Below are 20,300 nucleotides of genomic sequence, written 5' to 3'. Positions count from 1 at the left end.
ACTTGTACTCGTATGGGTTTATTTAGTCTTCAACAGGGTCAGCAATAATGCCAGTAGACAGAGAGGATAAAAACCTACGTGCTTCCTGGAAGTAATATTTTAATTTGGGGTATTTGCTTTGCTCTCCCCCTAGGGACTGGCTGGTAGTTTAAACCCAGTTTGTAAACATATAACAAAAATAGACAACACTGTCAAATCTTAATCAGTTCTTTTTATGGTTACCAGGGGTCTGGATGGCTTTTCAAAACCCGGCACTTAGTCTGGGTTTTGAAAAGCTTCCCTTCAAAATCGCATCGGGAAGGGGGCGCGTGACATCATTGCATCGCATCCGTGCATGCGTGGATGCCGTCAGTGGGCGGGGCTGGGGGGCAGAATGGGGCGTGACACAGGCAGAATGGAGCAGAACTGGGCAGGCCTGGGGGGCGTGGCCATGGGTCCAGATTTTCCTTTGGGAAAATCTGGTAACCCTAGTTCTTTTTTAATGCAGTAACAAACAAGAAGAAAATGACTTACAGTTTAGTTGCTTGGAAAGAAGTATAGCCTCTGCTACCAGAGTCTGTACTCAACAGTGCTCTCTAGAGCTAGGGTGCTGGGAGAGCTCAGCATAAGCTACATGGTAATGCTATGGTATACAAATAGACTTGATAGAGTTACAGTGGTCTTGAAGATATGCACAGCTAGGTCAGAGAGCTGCTTCTGCTACAGCCCTGCAGTAAGAGAGAAGAGGGTTCATAGACAATGGCGCGAAAGACAAAGGCGCGCCCGGACAATTGAGCGCAGCGCGGAGGCGCACACCGCTCTAAATTACTGTTTTTAGGGCTCTGACAGGGGGGTGTGGGGGGAACCCCCCCACTTTACTTAATAGACATTGCGCCGGCGTTATGGGGGGTTTGGGGAGTTGTAACCCCCCACATTTTACTGTAAACTTAACTTTTTCCCTAAAAACAGGGAAAAAGTGAAGTTTTCAGTAAAATGTGGGGGGTTACAACCCCCCAAACCCCCCCAATGCCCCCACAAAGCGGCGCAATGTCTATTAAGTAAAGTGGGGGGGTTCCCCCCCACGCCCCCCTGTCAGAGCCCTAAAAACAGTAATTTAGAGCGGCGCGCACCTCCGCGCTGCGCTCAATTGTCTGGGCGCGCCTTTGTCCCGGTGCGCTTTTGACCTGACACCAAGAAGAGAGTTACTAGTCCAGCTTGCTTGGAGAGCAAACAACCAATAGGAAGAAACCCTTAAACCACAGGGAGCTGGAACATGTGATCTGAAAGAGCATCCTGCAGAGAACTACAAGATGACAGAAATTTGCAGTTCAAGGCCACAATCTCATTTTTTTTAAAGGCGCAGGCAATGCTAAATAAAGTATGTCTACAATATAACAAGCAACCTGCCTCCATGCACAAGGGAGTAGAAGAGTTATTGTTGTTCAGAGCAAAGTTGTTTAATACAACAACTGTGTCTCATCGCTATGTGGCAGAAATTAGCCTTAACACAGAGCATTATAGTGCATCCAGCTGCATAAAAATCCAAGCCACTTTATACAGCCAAGAAAAACAAGTGAGGCCCTTTCACAAAGATGTATAAAGCTGTTAACGCACAAATTAGCACGTGTTAATGGCTAAGGCACAAGTACACGAGATGTTATGCTCATGTCATGCTGGTTAACGTGCAAATTGACACATTATCTGCATGTTTTATAGAGCAGTGGTTCCCAACCCTGTCCTGGAGGACCACCAGCCAATCAGATTTTCAGGGTAGCCCTAATGAATATGCATGAAAGAGATGTGCACGAAGTGAAGACGATAGGAGTGCAGATCTGCCCCATGCATATTCATTAGGGCTATCCCGAAAACCCGACTGGCTAGTAGTCCTCTAGCACAGGGTTGGGGACCACTGTTATAGAGGGCAAGAACCTGGTGAAGAATGGGCAGGGTCTATATGTTAGTGCATAGCACTTACTATGTTCTGTCACTTTGGCTGTTAACGCAGATATACTTAGCACCTGATTCTATAAATGGCACCTAATTTCTAGGTACACTAAAACATGGGAAACAAATCCACAAAAATCAAACAAGCACAGCATCAGGCAAGAGGAGTAGAAGCAGCAAGGGAGAAAAGCAGTTTTAGAAGCAAAAACGAGCAGAGGAGGGAGACAGAGGAGAGCAGGAGGCTAGGGGCTGGGCGAGAGTTAGCTCCGCCCACCCCCACCGCTTCAGAGGAGTCAGCACCCGAACCCCCCATAAAAGGGGGCGGAGCCAACGACGAACGTGGTGCACAGCATCAGGCAAGAGGAGTAGAAGCAGCAAGGGAGAAAAGCAGTTTTAGAAGCAAAAACGAGCAGAGGAGGGAGACAGAGGAGAGCAGGAGGCTAGGGGCTGGGCGAGAGTTAGCTCCGCCCACCCCCACCGCGTCAGAGGAGTCAGCACCCGAACCCCCCATAAAAGGGGGCGGAGCCAACGACGAACGTGGTGCACAGCATCAGGCAAGAGGAGTAGAAGCAGCAAGGGAGAAAAGCAGTTTTAGAAGCAAAAACGAGCAGAGGAGGGAGACAGAGGAGAGCAGGAGGCTAGGGGCTGGGCGAGAGTTAGCTCCGCCCACCCCCACCGCGTCAGAGGAGTCAGCACCCGAACCCCCCATAAAAGGGGGCGGAGCCAACGACGAACGTGGTGCACAGCATCAGGCAAGAGGAGTAGAAGCAGCAAGGGAGAAAAGCAGTTTTAGAAGCAAAAACGAGCAGAGGAGGGAGACAGAGGAGAGCAGGAGGCTAGGGGCTGGGCGAGAGTTAGCTCCGCCCACCCCCACCGCTTCAGAGGAGTCAGCACCCGAACCCCCCATAAAAGGGGGCGGAGCCAACGACGAACGTGGTGCACAGCATCAGGCAAGAGGAGTAGAAGCAGCAAGGGAGAAAAGCAGTTTTAGAAGCAAAAACGAGCAGAGGAGGGAGACGGAGGAGAGCAGGAGGCTAGGGGCTGGGCGAGAGTTAGCTCCGCCCACCCCCACCGCTTCAGAGGAGTCAGCACCCGAACCCCCCATAAAAGGGGGCAGAGCCAACGACGAACGTGGTGCACAGCATCAGGCAAGAGGAGTAGAAGCAGCAAGGGAGAAAAGCAGTTTTAGAAGCAAAAACGAGCAGAGGAGGGAGACAGAGGAGAGCAGGAGGCTAGGGGCTGGGCGAGAGTTAGCTCCGCCCACCCCCACCGCTTCAGAGGAGTCAGCACCCGAACCCCCCATAAAAGGGGGCGGAGCCAACGACGAACGTGGTGCACAGCATCAGGCAAGAGGAGTAGAAGCAGCAAGGGAGAAAAGCAGTTTTAGAAGCAAAAACGAGCAGAGGAGGGAGACAGAGGAGAGCAGGAGGCTAGGGGCTGGGCGAGAGTTAGCTCCGCCCACCCCCACCGCTTCAGAGGAGTCAGCACCCGAACCCCCCATAAAAGGGGGCGGAGCCAACGACGAACGTGGTGCACAGCATCAGGCAAGAGGAGTAGAAGCAGCAAGGGAGAAAAGCAGTTTTAGAAGCAAAAACGAGCAGAGGAGGGAGACAGAGGAGAGCAGGAGGCTAGGGGCTGGGCGAGAGTTAGCTCCGCCCACCCCCACCGCTTCAGAGGAGTCAGCACCCGAACCCCCCATAAAAGGGGGCGGAGCCAACGACGAACGTGGTGCACAGCATCAGGCAAGAGGAGTAGAAGCAGCAAGGGAGAAAAGCAGTTTTAGAAGCAAAAACGAGCAGAGGAGGGAGACAGAGGAGAGCAGGAGGCTAGGGGCTGGGCGAGAGTTAGCTCCGCCCACCCCCACCGCTTCAGAGGAGTCAGCACCCGAACCCCCCATAAAAGGGGGCGGAGCCAACGACGAACGTGGTGCACAGCATCAGGCAAGAGGAGTAGAAGCAGCAAGGGAGAAAAGCAGTTTTAGAAGCAAAAACGAGCAGAGGAGGGAGACAGAGGAGAGCAGGAGGCTAGGGGCTGGGCGAGAGTTAGCTCCGCCCACCCCCACCGCTTCAGAGGAGTCAGCACCCGAACCCCCCATAAAAGGGGGCGGAGCCCACGACGAACGTGGTGCACAGCATCAGGCAAGAGGAGTAGAAGCAGCAAGGGAGAAAAGCAGTTTTAGAAGCAAAAACGAGCAGAGGAGGGAGACAGAGGAGAGCAGGAGGCTAGGGGCTGGGCGAGAGTTAGCTCCGCCCACCCCCACCGCTTCAGAGGAGTCAGCACCCGAACCCCCCATAAAAGGGGGCGGAGCCAACGGCGCACAGCCGTTAGGCGCGCGGCGAAGGCGAGCGGCAAAGGCGCTCGCCTTAGCGAGAGCGCCTTTGCGAAGGGCCTCAAGAAGGGCCAAGTCACTACACCCAAGAGCACAGGGAAGGACTGAAAGGTGAGGAAGTGGCAAGCAGCGCAGAAGAGACGAACACACAAGCAGCAGTAAGGTAAGGAAGAGAAAAGACAACACACACAAGAAAGCAGCAAGGCAAGAAGCAGATACAGAAGGAACAACCACACACAAGCAAAAGTTAGGCAAGGTTGTGCAAAGGCACCAGGCACAGAAAGAACAATCACACAAACAAAAGTAAGGAAAGGTAGAGCGTAGGCAGTCCATACAAAGGCAGAAGGCAGTAAAGCAAGAAGCAGGTGCAGAAGGAAGCAGGCACCGAAGGAACACGTAAACTTATCTGTTTTCTTAAAGTAGTAACCCCGATGGAAGCAGAAGGTAACCAGAAGATGAGCTTTCCAGTGTTCTGCGCGGACTGTCATATGTATGACTACCTCCCCTCGGGGAGACAGTCATACGTATGCAGTCGGTGTCAGGAGCTGAAAAGCTTGAAGAAAGAAGTCAAGCGACTTGAGGACAAGATACAGGAGCTAGAAGGACTTTACACCACGGAGGACCCTACCAGGGCATTTGAAGACTTCAGGAGTGAGAAACACATCGAGAAGGAAGTCAGGGAACTCGAGGAATTCATTGAGGAAGCATACAGGAGGAGGGTGGAAGAGAACGAACTCCAGATGAGAGATGATGCAACACCAACTTGGAAGGGGGAGCAAGAAGCAGATGACCTCAAAGAAGACACCCACAGAAGAATACCACACGAGGGGGAAGAATTGGCTAGTCGATGCCCAGAAGAAGAGAGAGCTAAGCACACCGAGGACATTGACCTGAGACCGATAAGAAAATTGAAGAAGGGAATGTCAGCGATCCTGGTGGGAGACTCGATATTGAGGCATGTAGACAGCCACATAGCAGGAGGAAGAGAGGATCGACTGGTGACCTGCCTCCCAGGAGCGAGAACCAAGGACATCGTGGACAAAATTGAGAAGGTCTTGGAAGGAGCAGAGACGGAAGAGACCGCAGTAATGATCCACATCGGGACGAATGATGTCAGCAGGAGAGACTACAGAAGAGGCACGCTGATAGAACAGTTCAAGATTCTAGGAAGGAAACTGAAGATGAGGACCCAGAAGATAGCATTCTCAGAGATCCTACCGGTACCGAGGGCAGATGTGAAAAGGCAGGAAGAACTACAATCAATAAATGCATGGATGAGGAGATGGTGTGAGGAAGAAGGGTTCCACTTCGTGAGGAACTGGACAACGTTCTGGGGCAAGAGCAAGCTCTACAGGAGAGATGGACTGCACCTGAGCGTGGCGGGAACAAGACTTCTAGCAAACAACGTCAAGAGAGGAATAGAACAGGCTTTAAACTAAGAGAAAGGGGAAAGCCGACAGTCGACCTAGCGTCGATGATTCGGAAGAAGGTATCCCGTGAAGATACTAAGGGGAAAAAAGGCAGGGAAGAAACAAGAGACAAATTACAGGAGTCAACTAACCCAGAAGAGGAGGTTAGAAAGATTGTAGCAAAAGAGAAGACACCAAAGACTGAAGCACAGGGAAAAGAAATGAAGACGACAAAATGCCAGGATCTAAACTGCATATATACTAATGCAAGGAGTTTAAGAAACAAAATGGGGGAGCTAGAAGCCATGGCCAATGCAGAGGACATAGACATCATTGGAATCTCTGAAACGTGGTGGAATGAGGAAAACAAATGGGATACAGCACTGCCGGGGTACAAGCTCTATCGCCGGGATAGGTCAGGTCAGAAAGGAGGAGGAATAGCCCTATACGTAAAAGAAAGCATACAATCGACAAGAATGGACACAGCGGAGATGATCAACAAACTGGAATCGCTATGGGTTAAAATACCGGGTAGGAAAGGGCATGAAATAAAGATGGGCCTATACTATCGTCCACCCGGGCAAACCGGAGATAGCGATAAAGAAATGGATGCCGAGATGAAGCGAGAATGCAAAAGTGGTTACACAGTTGTTATGGGAGACTTCAACTATCCTGGGATAGACTGGAGTCTTGGAAGCTCAAGATGCGCTAGGGAGACAGAATTCCTGGAGGCTATACAAGATTGCTTCATGGAGCAGCTTGTTAGAGAACCGACGAGAGGAAATGCCACTCTGGATTTAATCCTAAATGGACTAAGGGGACCTGCAAAGGAAGTGGAAGTAGTGGGACCGTTGGGAAACAGTGATCATAATATGATCAAGTTCAAGGTTGAAGTAGGCATACCGAACGGAAAGAGAACCATAGTGACATCTTTCAACTTCAGGAAAGGAAACTATGAAGCAATGAGGGAAATGGTAAGGAAGAAACTTAGGAACACTTCCAAAAAATGGCAAACAGTAGAACATGCCTGGTCTTTTTTCAAAGACACAGTGAGCGAGGCACAAAATCTGCACATCCCCAGATTCAGAAAGGGGTGCAAAAAGGGTCGAACAAAAGACCCAGTATGGATGACTAAAATAGTGAAGGAAGCGATAGGCAATAAGAAAAATTCATTCAGGGAATGGAAAAAGGACAAAACTGAAGGGAACCAGAAGGAGCACAGGAAGTATCAAAAAGAATGTCACCGTGTGGTTCGAAAAGCCAAAAGAGAGTATGAAGAGAGGCTAGCCAGGGAGGCACGAAATTTCAAACCGTTCTTCAGATATGTTAAAGGGAAACAGCCAGCTAGGGAGGAGGTAGGACCGCTGGACGAAGGAGACAGGAAGGGAGCGGTGAAGGAGGAGAAAGAAGTCGCAGAAAGACTCAACATGTTCTTCTCGTCTGTATTTACAAACGAAGACACAACCAACATACCGGAACCTGAACAAATATTCAATGGAAATCAAGCAGAAAAATTAACATCCATGGAAGTGAGCCTTGATGATGTACACAGGCAGATAGAAAAACTTAAAACTGACAAATCCCCGGGTCCGGACGGAATCCATCCCAGGGTTCTGAAGGAATTAAAGGAGGAGATAGCGGAACTACTGCAGCAAATTTGCAACCTATCCTTGAAAACAGGCATGATCCCGGAGGATTGGAAGATAGCCAATGTCACGCCCATCTTTAAAAAGGGATCAAGAGGTGACCCTGGGAAACTACAGACCAGTGAGTTTGACTTCGGTTCCGGGGAAACTGACGGAAGCACTGATTAAAGAACACATCGATGAACATCTGGAAAGAAACGAACTTTTGAAAACAACCCAACATGGTTTCTGCAGGGGGAGATCGTGCCTAACGAACTTATTGCACTTCTTCGAAGGAATTAACAAACGGATGGACAGAGGAGACCCCATAGACATCATATACCTTGATTTCCAAAAAGCCTTTGACAAGGTGCCTCACGAACGTCTACTCCGGAAACTGAAGAACCATGGAGTGGACGGAGACGTACATAGATGGATCAGAAACTGGTTGGCGGGTAGGAAACAGAGGGTAGGGGTGAAGGGCCACTACTCGGACTGGATGGGGGTCACGAGTGGTGTTCCGCAGGGCTCAGGGCTCGGGCCGCTGCTATTTAATATATTCATAAATGATCTAGAAACAGGCACGAAGTGTGAGATAATAAAATTTGCGGACGATACAAAACTATTTAGTGGAGCTGGGACTAAAGAGGAATGCGAAGAATTGCAAAGGGACTTGAACAAATTGGGGGAATGGGCGGCGAGATGGCAGATGAAGTTCAACGTTGAGAAATGTAAAGTATTGCATGTTGGAAACAGAAACCCGAGGTACAACTATACGATGGGAGGGATATTATTGAATGAGAGCAACCAAGAAAGGGACTTGGGGGTAATGGTGGACATGACAATGAAGCCGACGGCACAGTGCGCAACAGCCGCTAAGAAAGCAAATAGAATGCTAGGCATAATCAAGAAGGGTATTACAACAAGGACAAAAGAAGTTATCCTGCCATTGTATCGGGCGATGGTGCGCCCGCATCTGGAATACTGCGTCCAATATTGGTCTCCGTACCTTAGGAAGGATATGGCGTTACTCGAGAGGGTTCAGAGGAGAGCGACACGCTTGATAAAAGGGATGGAAAACCTCTCATACGCTGAGAGATTGGAGAAACTGGGTCTCTTTTCCCTGGAGAAGAGGAGACTTAGAGGGGATATGATAGAGACTTATAAGATCATGAAGGGCATAGAGAGAGTAGAGAAGGACAGATTCTTCAAACTTTCGAAAAATAAAAGAACAAGAGGACACTTGGAAAAGTTGAAAGGGGACAGATTTAAAACGAATGCTAGGAAGTTCTTCTTTACCCAACGAGTGGTGGACACCTGGAATGCGCTTCCAGAGGGAGTAATAGGGCAGAGTACAGTACAGGGGTTTAAGAAAGGATTGGACAATTTCCTGCTGGAAAAGGGGATAGAGGGGTATAAATAGAGGATTACTGCACAGGTCCTGGACCTGTTGGGCCGCCGCGTGAGCGGACTGCTGGGCATGATGGACCTCAGGTCTGACCCAGCAGAGGCATTGCTTATGTTCTTATGTTCTTAAGAGCAAGAGTGGAAATATCAAATCAGAATGGTGCACAAAAAGTGTCTTTCAACTCATCTGATAAATCCAAATGTCTTTATTCATCCAAAATAACTCATTCATCCAAAGTAACTCAATGACTCGACATGATCATGTTTCGGCCACCCGGCCTGCATCAGGAGTCTTAGGAGTCTTTGGGTATCAATTGGATAAATATGCTCTAAAACACAACGATCAAACCGAAGCGTCACAAGATTTGGTTTGTAGCGTCACAAGATTCGGAGCAACGGTTTGATCGTTGTGTTTTAGAGCATATTTATCCAATTGATACCCAAAGACTCTTAAGACTCCTGATGCAGGCCGGGTGGCCGAAACATGATCATGTCGTGTCATTGAGTTACTTTGGATGAATGAGTTATTTTGGATGAATAAAGACATTTGGATTTATCAGATGAGTTGAAAGACACTTTTTGTGCACCATTCTGATTGGACATTTCCACTTTTGCTCTTGCTTACCTAATTTCTAGGTGTCATTGAATGTGATTGTCAATCATCTGCTAGGCTTGTTTATAGAACCACACCAAGTGGCACCTAAGCGGTGTTAGATGACAATAGGCATTGAAACCTTAGGAGCACTCCCATTTATGTCAGCCTTACTTGGCCTAAATGAGTGTGCCTGTCAAACCATGCCCAAAATCCACCCAGACTCCGCCCCTAAACACACCTACTTTCTGGTAGGCACCTCGGGACAGATGCCTACCTCAACATGGTAGACACCTACCGAGTTAAGCACCGACAGCTAATTATTCTTTTAGTTGTTTTTTATTGGCACTTTTCAAAATACCAGCACTGACTAAGTCTAATTGAGTAATTAGGTGCGCCAATTTAGGTGCCTAAATTTCATTAGTGTGTCATAACTTGGTTGCAGTTAGCGTAGAGGCACTTAGGCCCTGATTCTACAAAAGGTGCCTAAATTTAGGCATCTTTTGTAGAATCAGGGCCTAAGTGCCTCTGCGCTAACTGCAACCAAGTTATGACACGCTAATGAAATTTTCCATGCAGTCACCGCTGCCCAGCCTTTGAACTCAGCACATTCAAATTTTGCTGCTGAGGTGCTCTAAGCACAAAAACTTACTACGCTTTAGTAAAAAAGACTCCCTATTCCAGTGGTTCTTCCTTTTAAAGATGTGTAGCATCATGTCAGAAAGGCTTTTTTAAAATTTCTGTTGTTTCAACATTATACAGAGACAACTTGGCTCTGTGGTCTTGATAATTAAATACGTATGATGCATAAAGCCTATTCTGATTCATTAAAAAATATATATATATATATATATAGTATTAAGCTGTCAAGTTCTCAAAACTGTACATGCAATTGTAGATTTTTTTAAAAAAGTAATACTATACTGTATAGCTTAAGTCACTGAAAAAATAGAGGAAAACCTGAGTTTTGAGCCTGAAGTCTTGTTTTTCTTTGATAGGCATTTCAACTCTGATTCACTTATTTGTGACTGTAATCTAAAATGGGCCTTGCAGTGGGCTAGAAATGCTTCTGTCCGAATAGTAGATGAAACCGTGTGTCCTTATCCCAGTGCTCTACACGGTGGGCCATTTTATAACCTGAACGAAAGCCAGCTGACATGTGGTGAGTTGTGTGTGAACCTGAAACTAGGAACTGAATTAGATTTCCAAAAGAAAATCAAATGTATAAAATGCCTTATCCCTTCCAGAAAGAGAATGTGCTGAGCATACCTTCTTCACAGAGATAGATGACAAAGGTCCGTGGTAATTGGTGCTGGAAAAAATGATGGAATTATTAACACCTCCCTTATACAAAGCCGCGTTAGACTTTTTAAAATCTCTGGCCACGGCGGTATTAGCTCCGACGCTATTAGGAATTCTGTGAGAGTCAGAGCTAATACCACCGCGACTGGAAATTTAAAAAAAGCCTAATGCAGCTTTGTAAAAAAATGGAATGGGGGTGGGGGGTTTGGTAAATGATAATAAACTGATTTGAATATCTGTGATCTATATAGGAAATCAAATGTCTAGAGAGCACAGAGCTCATGCACTCTTCATGAAACAAATAAGAGTGTAGAAGCATGATATATTGGGGGGGGGGGGAGGGGGGAGCCTGTATTATTCTATACTGGAGGAGTAGTCTTGTGGTTAGACAAGTAGGCTGAAAACATGGAATGGGATGACAATAACTTTAGTCATTCTTTCATTAAAAAAGAATCAAAAATATCCCCAATCTTCATCTGTCTGCTTGTGAACCCTTTATTGTGAGAAAATGAACAGATGGATTTTGCTAAAATGTGGTAGGTGATGCATGCAGAACAGTGGGATTACATCTGAGAAAGGGCAAGTCAATCTATCGGTAGCTACATTGTCATAATATTTTGCTTGGTTTGTGGAATTAGCGTGAGACAGATGCTTCCAACACTCCTGATGATCTGTAGCATTAATACCACATAATTAGCCTAGTGGGCAGAAGACAGTGGTACTGACATGGTGTATGCAGGAGGTGGGGGCAAGGTGTAGGTGGTAAGGGGAAACTGAACAGCAGGGACACTGCAGAGAAAGGACAGGATAAACAAGCAAGACTGTCAGTGCAGAGGAGACAAAAGGGTTTGTGCAAAATGGGAGAATAAAGACTGGACGGAGGTCATCCAGAAGGAGAAAGGTAAAGCTTTCTACTAAAGCTGGACAAATGGTTCAGTGTGAATAAGCACAGCACAGGAGTGGGTCAAAAGCAATGCTAGGAAAGTGGGACAATCACCATTGGGAACAATGAATAGACATGAAAGGAACTGCAGTAATTTGGAATGGTAGGGTGAAACTGGTACACATGAGTACTGGTGATTGCAAAACATGCCCCTTCCCACATATAAATTGTATAGTAGGCTTAGCTGGTAAATAGTACAAGGCTAGAATATAGACTATAAGTGGGGGTGGTATTCTAGACCTCCCTTGAATGCCTTCTATTAATTATTTGCTTTTTTTCTTTTTCCTTTTTCTTCACGGCCCTCAGAGATGCCACCAAGGGTTCAATACATGATCATGACCCCTGGCTTTATGCACCCAATCGTCACCGGGTCGATATTAGTGTAAAACTAGTTAAGTCTTAAAGTGTGTTTTTTCCTGTTTTCTTATATTTTTCCAAAAATTTTTATAACTTAATATCATAAATATTTTATAAGAAGTATTTGAATCAATACTTAGTTTAACTGGGATGGTGGTTGACAAGGGATAAATAAGCCAATATGTTTCACCCATAGAAGGGGTTTCCTCAGGGCTACTATCCCTACAACAGAAAACTTACTATAGTGTCGGGAACGACACATATATGCATGGGTACAACTAGAATGGCAGGAATCTCCTAAAACTGAAGCAAGGTAAAGTGTGATAACTGCAAGGCAAATACTATATAAAGATGTTCTTATTTGGAAAAAGCTGAAGTGGAAAAGCCATGTAAGAAGTAAACAAGATCCTGACAAGCCACAGCAAGAGGCATTGTACAGGAAAAAGCAACCAAAGAGTAACAGTGTTATGACAGCATGATGTGTCTACCTAATAGACAGGTCGTCTAAGTGCCGATAATTAAACCAACTTTCTGGATGTGCTGCAGGACTTCTTATACCTCTGAATGCTGCTATGCACCTAGAGCTGAATGGGGCATATCGGGAGGAGTGGTTAGGGCAGTATGTGGGCAGGATGGGGGTCGACCTAGACTTAGTCATCCTGCAAGGATAATCAAATGTTTTACTAGACATCCTGGATGAAACTTAAATGTTGTGAGTTAGACGATGTAAAAACAGGTATAATTGCCAAAAAGGTATCCAAAGTGACCAGATAACCACGGAAGAGACAAAGTAAAGATCCACACACACTCCCCCTATGTTCGCTGACGCTCTCACCCCCCCCCCCCCACAAAGATCAGAATAAAAAAGTACCTACCTGTCTCCAGAACATCAGCACCTGCTATAGAAAAGTCTAGTAGAGCTGCACATAGGTGTCTTAAATAGCTTGGGGGGGGGGGGGTGACTCATGAATCATAGAGAGGAAGACCCAGGCCCATAAGCCACTCTAATCACTACATTTATGGTGGAACATGTGTGCCCATCAAAATCACCCAAAGCCCTACTCTACTGCCATATAGGTGCCACCTACAGCCATAAGGGCTATTGGGGTTATAGACAGGTGAATATAGTGGGTTTTGGGGGGGCTCACCATAACCTATAAGGGAGTTCTGGTGAGATGTTTATCTGGCACCCTTTTTGTGAAGTTCACAGCAGTGAACTTCACCTGTAAGGTGCCCCACTGCTCTGTTGCCATAACTGGGTGGCCAGTCCATTACAAGAATGGCCCCTCCCACATCCAAATGGTCTTCTTCTGGACATTTGGGACTTGGACAAAATTGGAAATGTGGTATAAAGATAGACATCCTGGCAGTCTGGATGAACAATAGCCTGGCCGTTCAGATAGACGATTTAAAAAATAATAATAATAATTCTTGATGTATTTTTTGAAAATGAGAATTTCCCAGTGCCGACTTTGGCATCTGTATATGCCCAAATTGGACTTAGATGCATGTTTTGATTATGTCCCTCTATGTGACTAGCACCATTTTAGTTCCTCCCCAGAATATGGTTTTAATTTGATCAGCGGCTGTTTCTGGCCAGTTAAATAGCTTTGAATATTGAGAGGTTGGTATATTTTGTCAATTAACTAGTGCCTAATGTTAAATTTAGAGCTACATTAAGTTGAAAAGTATTTTAATCTCCTGGCTCTTTTGTAAACAAAGAAGCAACTAGCAGGGAAGAAATACTCTGCAAAATAGCACTTGTCGCTCTTCATTGAAGGTTCTCGACATTCAAAAACAAGGAAATAACACTCCAAATGAAGGTCAGACTTGTCCATGCACTCATTTTCTCAGTGGTCAGTTATGGACGTGAAAGCTGGACACTATAGAAACAAGACAGAAAGAAGATTTACTCATTTGAGCTTTGGTGTTGGAGAAGGAATTTATGCATGTCGTGGACTGCCAGAAAAACTTACAAATGGATTCTGGAAGAGATCAAACTGGCTATGTCACTCAAAGTCCAAATAATGAAGTTATGGCTGTCTTATTTTAGTCATACTGTCAGAAGAGAAAGATCAATGGAGAAGGACATCATGTTTGGGAAGATCGAAGCAACTAAGTGAAAAGGGTGACTTGCAATCAGGTGGCTGGACACGTTGAAAACAACTGTTATGCCCCCAAGTTATGTGGGCATTTACTCAGTTAATGTTTGTTTAAATGTGTAGTAGTTATGAGTGCTCTGTGGACTCAACTACCCAGAGAGCTTTGCTTCCAGTAGTCTGGGCTGCTTCCACAGAGCATGGGCCACCTCCTTCTTCAGTCTGAGGAGAGCAGAGGCCATGTTTGCTAAGCACATCCTAGAGCAGGGGTCTCAAAGTCCCTCCTTGAGGGCCGCAATCCAGTCGGGTTTTCAGGATTTCCCCAATGAATATGCATGAGATCCATGTGCATGCACTGCTTTCAATGCATATTCATTGGGGAAATCCTGAAAACCCAACTGGATTGCGGCCCTCAAGGAGGGTCTTTGAGATCCCTGTGCTAGAGTGAGAGCCTGAGAGTGCTGTTCTCCCACCAGGTTTTTTACCCCTTTAATTCTGACAATCAAATACTTCTTAAATTACTTCTAAGTCTGGAGAACGGTGTTATCTTCACAGTGTGGACACTCCTAGCATAGACGTGATATGTTAGTGGAGTGAGAAGGAATGTACAGGCTAAAACTACATTGAACTATCATCTGACTGTAAGTTGTTTGCTTCGTTATTAAAGAACTGTTCAATTGATTCAGAGTCCGACTGGTGACATCAAGATTAAGGAATTAGGGGTTGGCTGAACAGGAAACTCTTACAGTGGCCAGTAACTTAGAGAAGTCCTTACTTCAGTACAAAAACCTGAGGACTATGCAGAGAGCTATATCTGTATAGTAGAAGTTGGACAGCAACAACAACCATGGGGATGACTCTGGGTGACCTTACTGGAGTAGCACAAAACTGATTCATCAAATCACTAGGATTCAAACATGATTCGATAGCATTTGTAGGGATAAAGTGTGTTTCTGCTTCTATTGCCTTTAATATAAAGGTCTATGGTGCATCTTAGAGAAGAAGACAGAAGCTCCATAACTCCTTAAAACAAAACTATTTTCCCAATTAGTGCTTTAAAATAGTTTTAAAAAAATTGTTGTAGTCTCTTTTTGGTAATATTAACTGTTAACTGCAATGTATGACTAGCTGATTTACGCATTACTCATTCTTATTTTGTTGTATTTTATAATGATCTAAAATACTGTAGAAATCAATATAATTTGTTTGTTTGCTCTTCTCTACAATATGTTAACATTTTTCCTCCAGTCTTTAAGCTCATAGCTGGATGAAAATTCTGAAGCTGGAGCCAAAACTGTTCAAAAGAATCACGTTTTTCCTTTATGGAAAACCATTGCAAAGCCAAACATACAATATCAACCACTAACCCTTGGCAAACAAAGAGATCCCACAGCCTCTCTCAGCATGTAATTGTTCAACACTCAACAGATTTAATTACATTTTTTTTGCTTGTTGGATGGTTCTCTTGAAACTTAAATATGTGGGAAAAACCCAAAGGGTACTGCAAAAAATCTAATGAAGAGAGAAAATACACAGTGACTTCAGATGCTAAAGAATTGCTACAATACATGTTTCTTTTTGAAGGATTATGCTCTGTGATGATGTACATACATGCTTGTATATGCAAAAATTAAGGATTCACTATCGGGAAATAGATCACATTTTCCAGAAATGTGCATTACATCTATCAAAAGCATTTAATTTCATCTCAATATAAACATAAGATGGACATTCGTTCCCTACCATCATTTATAGATGCTAATAAATTTTGTTCAGTGAATTTACTAAGCATAATTTTTCATTGGTATTCTCTATGACTTTGATAACATTTCATGGAACAAGTTTATCCAAGTTTATTAAGTATTTTGATTTATCGCCTATTCAAAATTCAAGGCGATGTACAAATAAATAAAAATTTTTGGTAACATACTTACAATTATTAAATTAAACAAATGATAATCTTATATATACATATTACAGTACATTTAGAGGGTATTTCTACAAATTATAATGAAACAAAAGGAAAATTATTTAATGGTTACATTCAGTATTAAAATCATTAATTCAGGGGAAAAACAATAGGAAGGGAGACGAAGACAATTGACTTATTAAATTAAGAATGCGAAAAAAATTAATCATTAAAGGCATCTATAAATAGAAAACTTTTAAGTTCAGACTTAAATTTTGCCAGGTTTTTTTCCTGTCTTAGGTACAGTGGAAGGTTGTTCCAAGATTGAGGGGCTGTTATAGAAAAGATTGTGTTACGCCTGTATAAAAGTTATCTGAAGACTTCAGAGGAAATTACTTTTCTCACAGCTAGCAAATTACACAATGATCTACATTAAAGGACAACTTAGGTCTAATTCATGTTCCCACATGTTGACACTAGCACGGATTGCAAGTTCTCTGGAAGAAATGTTGAAAGGCAATTTCTTGGATTTAAAGTACAAGTATTCCCTGATGTTTCAAGAGAAACCCAGAAGAGAAGACGAGAGTTCTTGATGCTGAAACCAGGTGTTACCTGGATTTTTTTTTTTTTTTGGGGGGGGGGTCTTTTATCTTAGGTTCCCATGCAAATGCATAGCTCGATATGGGTCCTATAAATATGTCTTTTTTGAGACAACTCACCTTACTAACTTTTGGGCTTTAAAACACCTTGAAAAAACAGGAACAACTACAACGAGCTGAATGAGAAATAAATATGTCCCTAAAGGCTCCACTGCCAGACACTTATATCTTTCAATTTAGGACTCCTTTTACTAAGCTGCATTAGGGCTTTAACGCATGGAATAGCACGCGCTACAATGCCGCGTGCGCTAGATGCTAATGCCAGCATTGGGCTGGCGTTAGTTCAAGCCGCGTAGCGTGGGGTTAGCGCGTGCTAATCTGTTGCTTGCGCTAAAAACGCCCTTAGTTTACTTTTGTGTTAATTTCACTCCTAGGAAGTCTTGGATCCAATATTTGAGGATTTGAATTTTGTTTAATATAATTTTTTCTTCTTTGTCTTTTTCGTGTAATCAAAACTTTGCTTTGCAAGATGTTTAATGCTTGAAAATATGTTTAAATCAATCAATCAATAATTTTTTTAAAAATGCTGAAAGGCTGGTTTGGGATTTTTTTTAAAAAAATGCCTTGTACAATGAAAAAGTTAAAGGAATTAACAATGTTTATCTATGGCAAAAGCAAAGATAATGTGTTGAGTGTATAATCCACATATGAACATAAGAATAGCCTTACTAGGTCAGACCAATGGTCCATCAAGCCCAGCAGCCTGTTCTCACGGTGGCCAATCCAGGTCCCTAGTACCTAGCCAAAACCCAAGGAGTAGCAATATTTCATGCTACTGATCCAGGGCAAGCAACGGCTTCCCCCTGGATCAGTGTCTTTCTGGATCAATGTCTTTCTCGATAACAGACTATGGACTTTTCCTCCAGGAAATTGTCCAAACCTTTCTTAAAACCAGCTACTCTGGCTTACCACAATCTCTGGCAGCTGAGTATGCACAAGATGAAAAAAATATTTGAATGCTGACAAGAAATGATATCGAATGGATACCTCCATGTTGATTTGCAGCATTTTTGGAACAACTAGTTTCTGTTAATGAAACATGATTACACCACTATGATTCTGAGACAAAGCAACAGTCCATGCAATGGTGGCACTCAGATTCTCCAAGGCCAAGGAAATTTATGATCCAAATGTCAGCAGGAAAGGTCATGGCAACCGTATTATGGGATCAGTAAGGTATGGTAATGACTGACTATCATCCAAGGGGCCAAACAGGTGAATGTAGAATACTACTGTAACTTGCTGTGCCTATTAAATGAGATATTGCAAGAAAAAAAGGAGAGAGAAGCTGCGGAAAGGAGTTCTCTTTTTGCAAGACAATGCACCTGCTCACAAGGCTGGAAAAATGATGGATGTTTTCACGCAGTTGAAGTTTAAGTGAACAAATAATCCACCCTACTCACTAGATCTTGCTCCATCTGACTGTTTCCAAACCATAAAAAGAATATGAAAGGGTAATAATTTTTGAGTGATTCAAAGGTGACTGCAGCAGCAGAGCTGTATTTCAGTGACTAGAAATCATAGTATTTTGGGAAGGGTTACAGAAACTTCAGACATGATGGGCCAAGTTTGTTGAAATTAGGGGTGAATATGTGAAACTTCATGGCTCCATGTCATTCTCTTCTTGGTTGGGTTGAGAACCTTTCAGCCCCCTCTTGTACCAAAAGTACTGCAGTGCTCCTTATATTTAAAGTATGATACACCTTAAAACATGTGAAGGCATCACCGATGAGGCAGGGTTTAGACTTGTACAGCTGCTCTCTCTTCTGTTGTGGCCATGGGGATACTACTTCACAGAACATGTGTTTCGTGTGGCAGGGTTTCAAGATTAGGGATGGACCTTCTACCTATCATGACTCTCAAATTTTGTGTGGATGTAGGACTATTGTGGAGTTGAGTTAAATATGTACTGACTGTAATATTCTTCAGTTTGCAAAGATATTAAGCATTTTGGTATACTGTACATTACATTACATTAGTATTTATGGATCACTAATATGCTCCAGAAGGAGTTCAATGCGATTTACTATTTAGAAGAATCTGGCCATATCTAGGATTTATATTAGTTCACTAGGGTTCATTTATGTTTGTGTAGGTGTATGATTATGGAATAGTGTATGATTACAGAATATGGTTTGGAAAGAAGATTGGCCATATCTGGTGTTGTAATCTTCACATTACTGGTTATTGTATGAGTGTCACTTTCCTGGTTTGTGTGGTGATGGATATGTAGAGAGCTTATTTATTGAGATGGGAGAGGTGGTTTGTGTCTTGTTTGCTTACTGTTGATCGTAGCCTGTTGTTTGTAAGGGGAGTAAGATTCTTTCCAAATAGATTTGTAGGCCTTATTTCTTTACCTTTAAACTAAAGGACTCAAGGGTTTCAACAAAGACCAGGAAAGTGAAAACATTAAACCTGGCTTTCCAGCCTATTTTTTTATATCACCTTTCAAATTAAGTTATGGTCCTCACAAAAGATATTAGCCTTTTGTCTCTCCTTTTGACAGTAATTTCAAACCTCAGCTTTAAGGAAGCTGTCACAGTAATAGGTAACAATCTTACTGACAGCAACTTATTCAAATAAATTATTTGATCAACCAGATTCAATTCATTATACTGATGGCCAGTTAACTTAGTACTATGACGTTAGAGAGGGAGAAACCTGAAACAAAGGGGAGGCGGAAGAAAAGGGGGCAGATGTTGGACTTGGGGGTGTATAGAGGGAAGAGAGAGAAAGAGACTGTAGAGAGGTGGAAAGATTCTGGACCAGGGAGGTAGGTAGGAAGGAAGGAAGGAAGGAGAGAGAGAGAAAGAGAAGCAGAGAAAGACCTGGAAGAAAGGAGAACAAATGCTGGGGGGGGGGGAGGGGAAGGTAAGCTAACATTTTGAGTCCTCCCACCTTTGATCCTGGTTTTTAAGTCTCTCTCACTCTCTTTGTCTTCCCCCTCCCCTGGGCTTGGGCTCCTCAGTTCAGGGTGTTTCCCCTCTCTACCCCCTCTAGTCCAGCATCTGCCCTGTCTTCCGTTCAAGTCTGCTTTCCCGCCCCTCCTCAAAGTCCTTTTCTGTGTATACCCCCGGTGTCCAGATCCAGCGTCTCTGGCAATCCCCATCCCGCTGGGGCCCTCACGATGGGCAGGGACTTACCTCCACTGCTTCCTACACTGTGACCGCTGCCGCCAATGTTTAAAGCTAATTACGGCAGCCTGCAGAGTGACCCCTACAGGCATTCATCAGTCTCCGCAGCACGTTCTCTCTGCCGTGGTCCCACCCCTTCTCTGTCAGGGGCGGGACCGCGGCAGAGGGAACATGCTGCGTAGACCGATGACAGCCTGCTAGGTTCGCTCTGCAGGCTGCCGTAATTAGCTTTAAAGGGGGGAATCTGGAGGACACTGAGGGGAAGCTGAGGAATACAGCCTCAATCCTGGTCCACAGTCCATGAGGCTCAGCTGCGGGAGGAGGGGGGGAGGTAAGGGGGCTAGGGCAGTGCCAGTGCCATATTTTGGGGAGGCCACAGACCCCTGTGTTTCCCCCCCCCCCCCCCCGGTTCCGATGCCTATGGTTAATTCAATTGTGATAGTGTAACTCCTGTGGGGTTAGAAACATTTTTTCTACTGCTGAGAGAGCTCTGGTCTTATGAGGAGATTAATTACTACAGAATTGTAAGAGACATATTAGCACAAGTATACATGTGCTTGTTGGTTACCTTGGTAACCAGGGTAAACATTCTGGTTGCTGCTTTTGCCTATC

At 44.4% G+C, this 20,300-nt stretch overlaps 1 protein-coding gene across 8 annotated transcripts in view; it reads left to right on the top strand.

The window, feature by feature from the left end:
* ADGRA1 (adhesion G protein-coupled receptor A1) overlaps positions 1-20,300 on the top strand; it is an 873,110-nt gene that overhangs the window by 385,430 nt on the left and 467,380 nt on the right. For all 8 annotated transcript variants that reach the window (XM_033941640.1, XM_033941643.1, XM_033941641.1 and 5 more), the window contains one exon: positions 10,284-10,447. In XM_033941640.1, the coding sequence (XP_033797531.1) occupies positions 10,284-10,447 (164 nt within the window). The remainder of the gene's footprint in view (positions 1-10,283; positions 10,448-20,300) is intronic.

This window comes from Geotrypetes seraphini, chromosome 4 (assembly GCF_902459505.1).
Source record: "Geotrypetes seraphini chromosome 4, aGeoSer1.1, whole genome shotgun sequence".
NCBI classification, from domain to species: Eukaryota; Metazoa; Chordata; class Amphibia; order Gymnophiona; family Dermophiidae; genus Geotrypetes; species Geotrypetes seraphini.
Note: the sequence above shows the minus strand (reverse complement) of the source record. Positions and strands in the feature narration are given on the sequence as shown.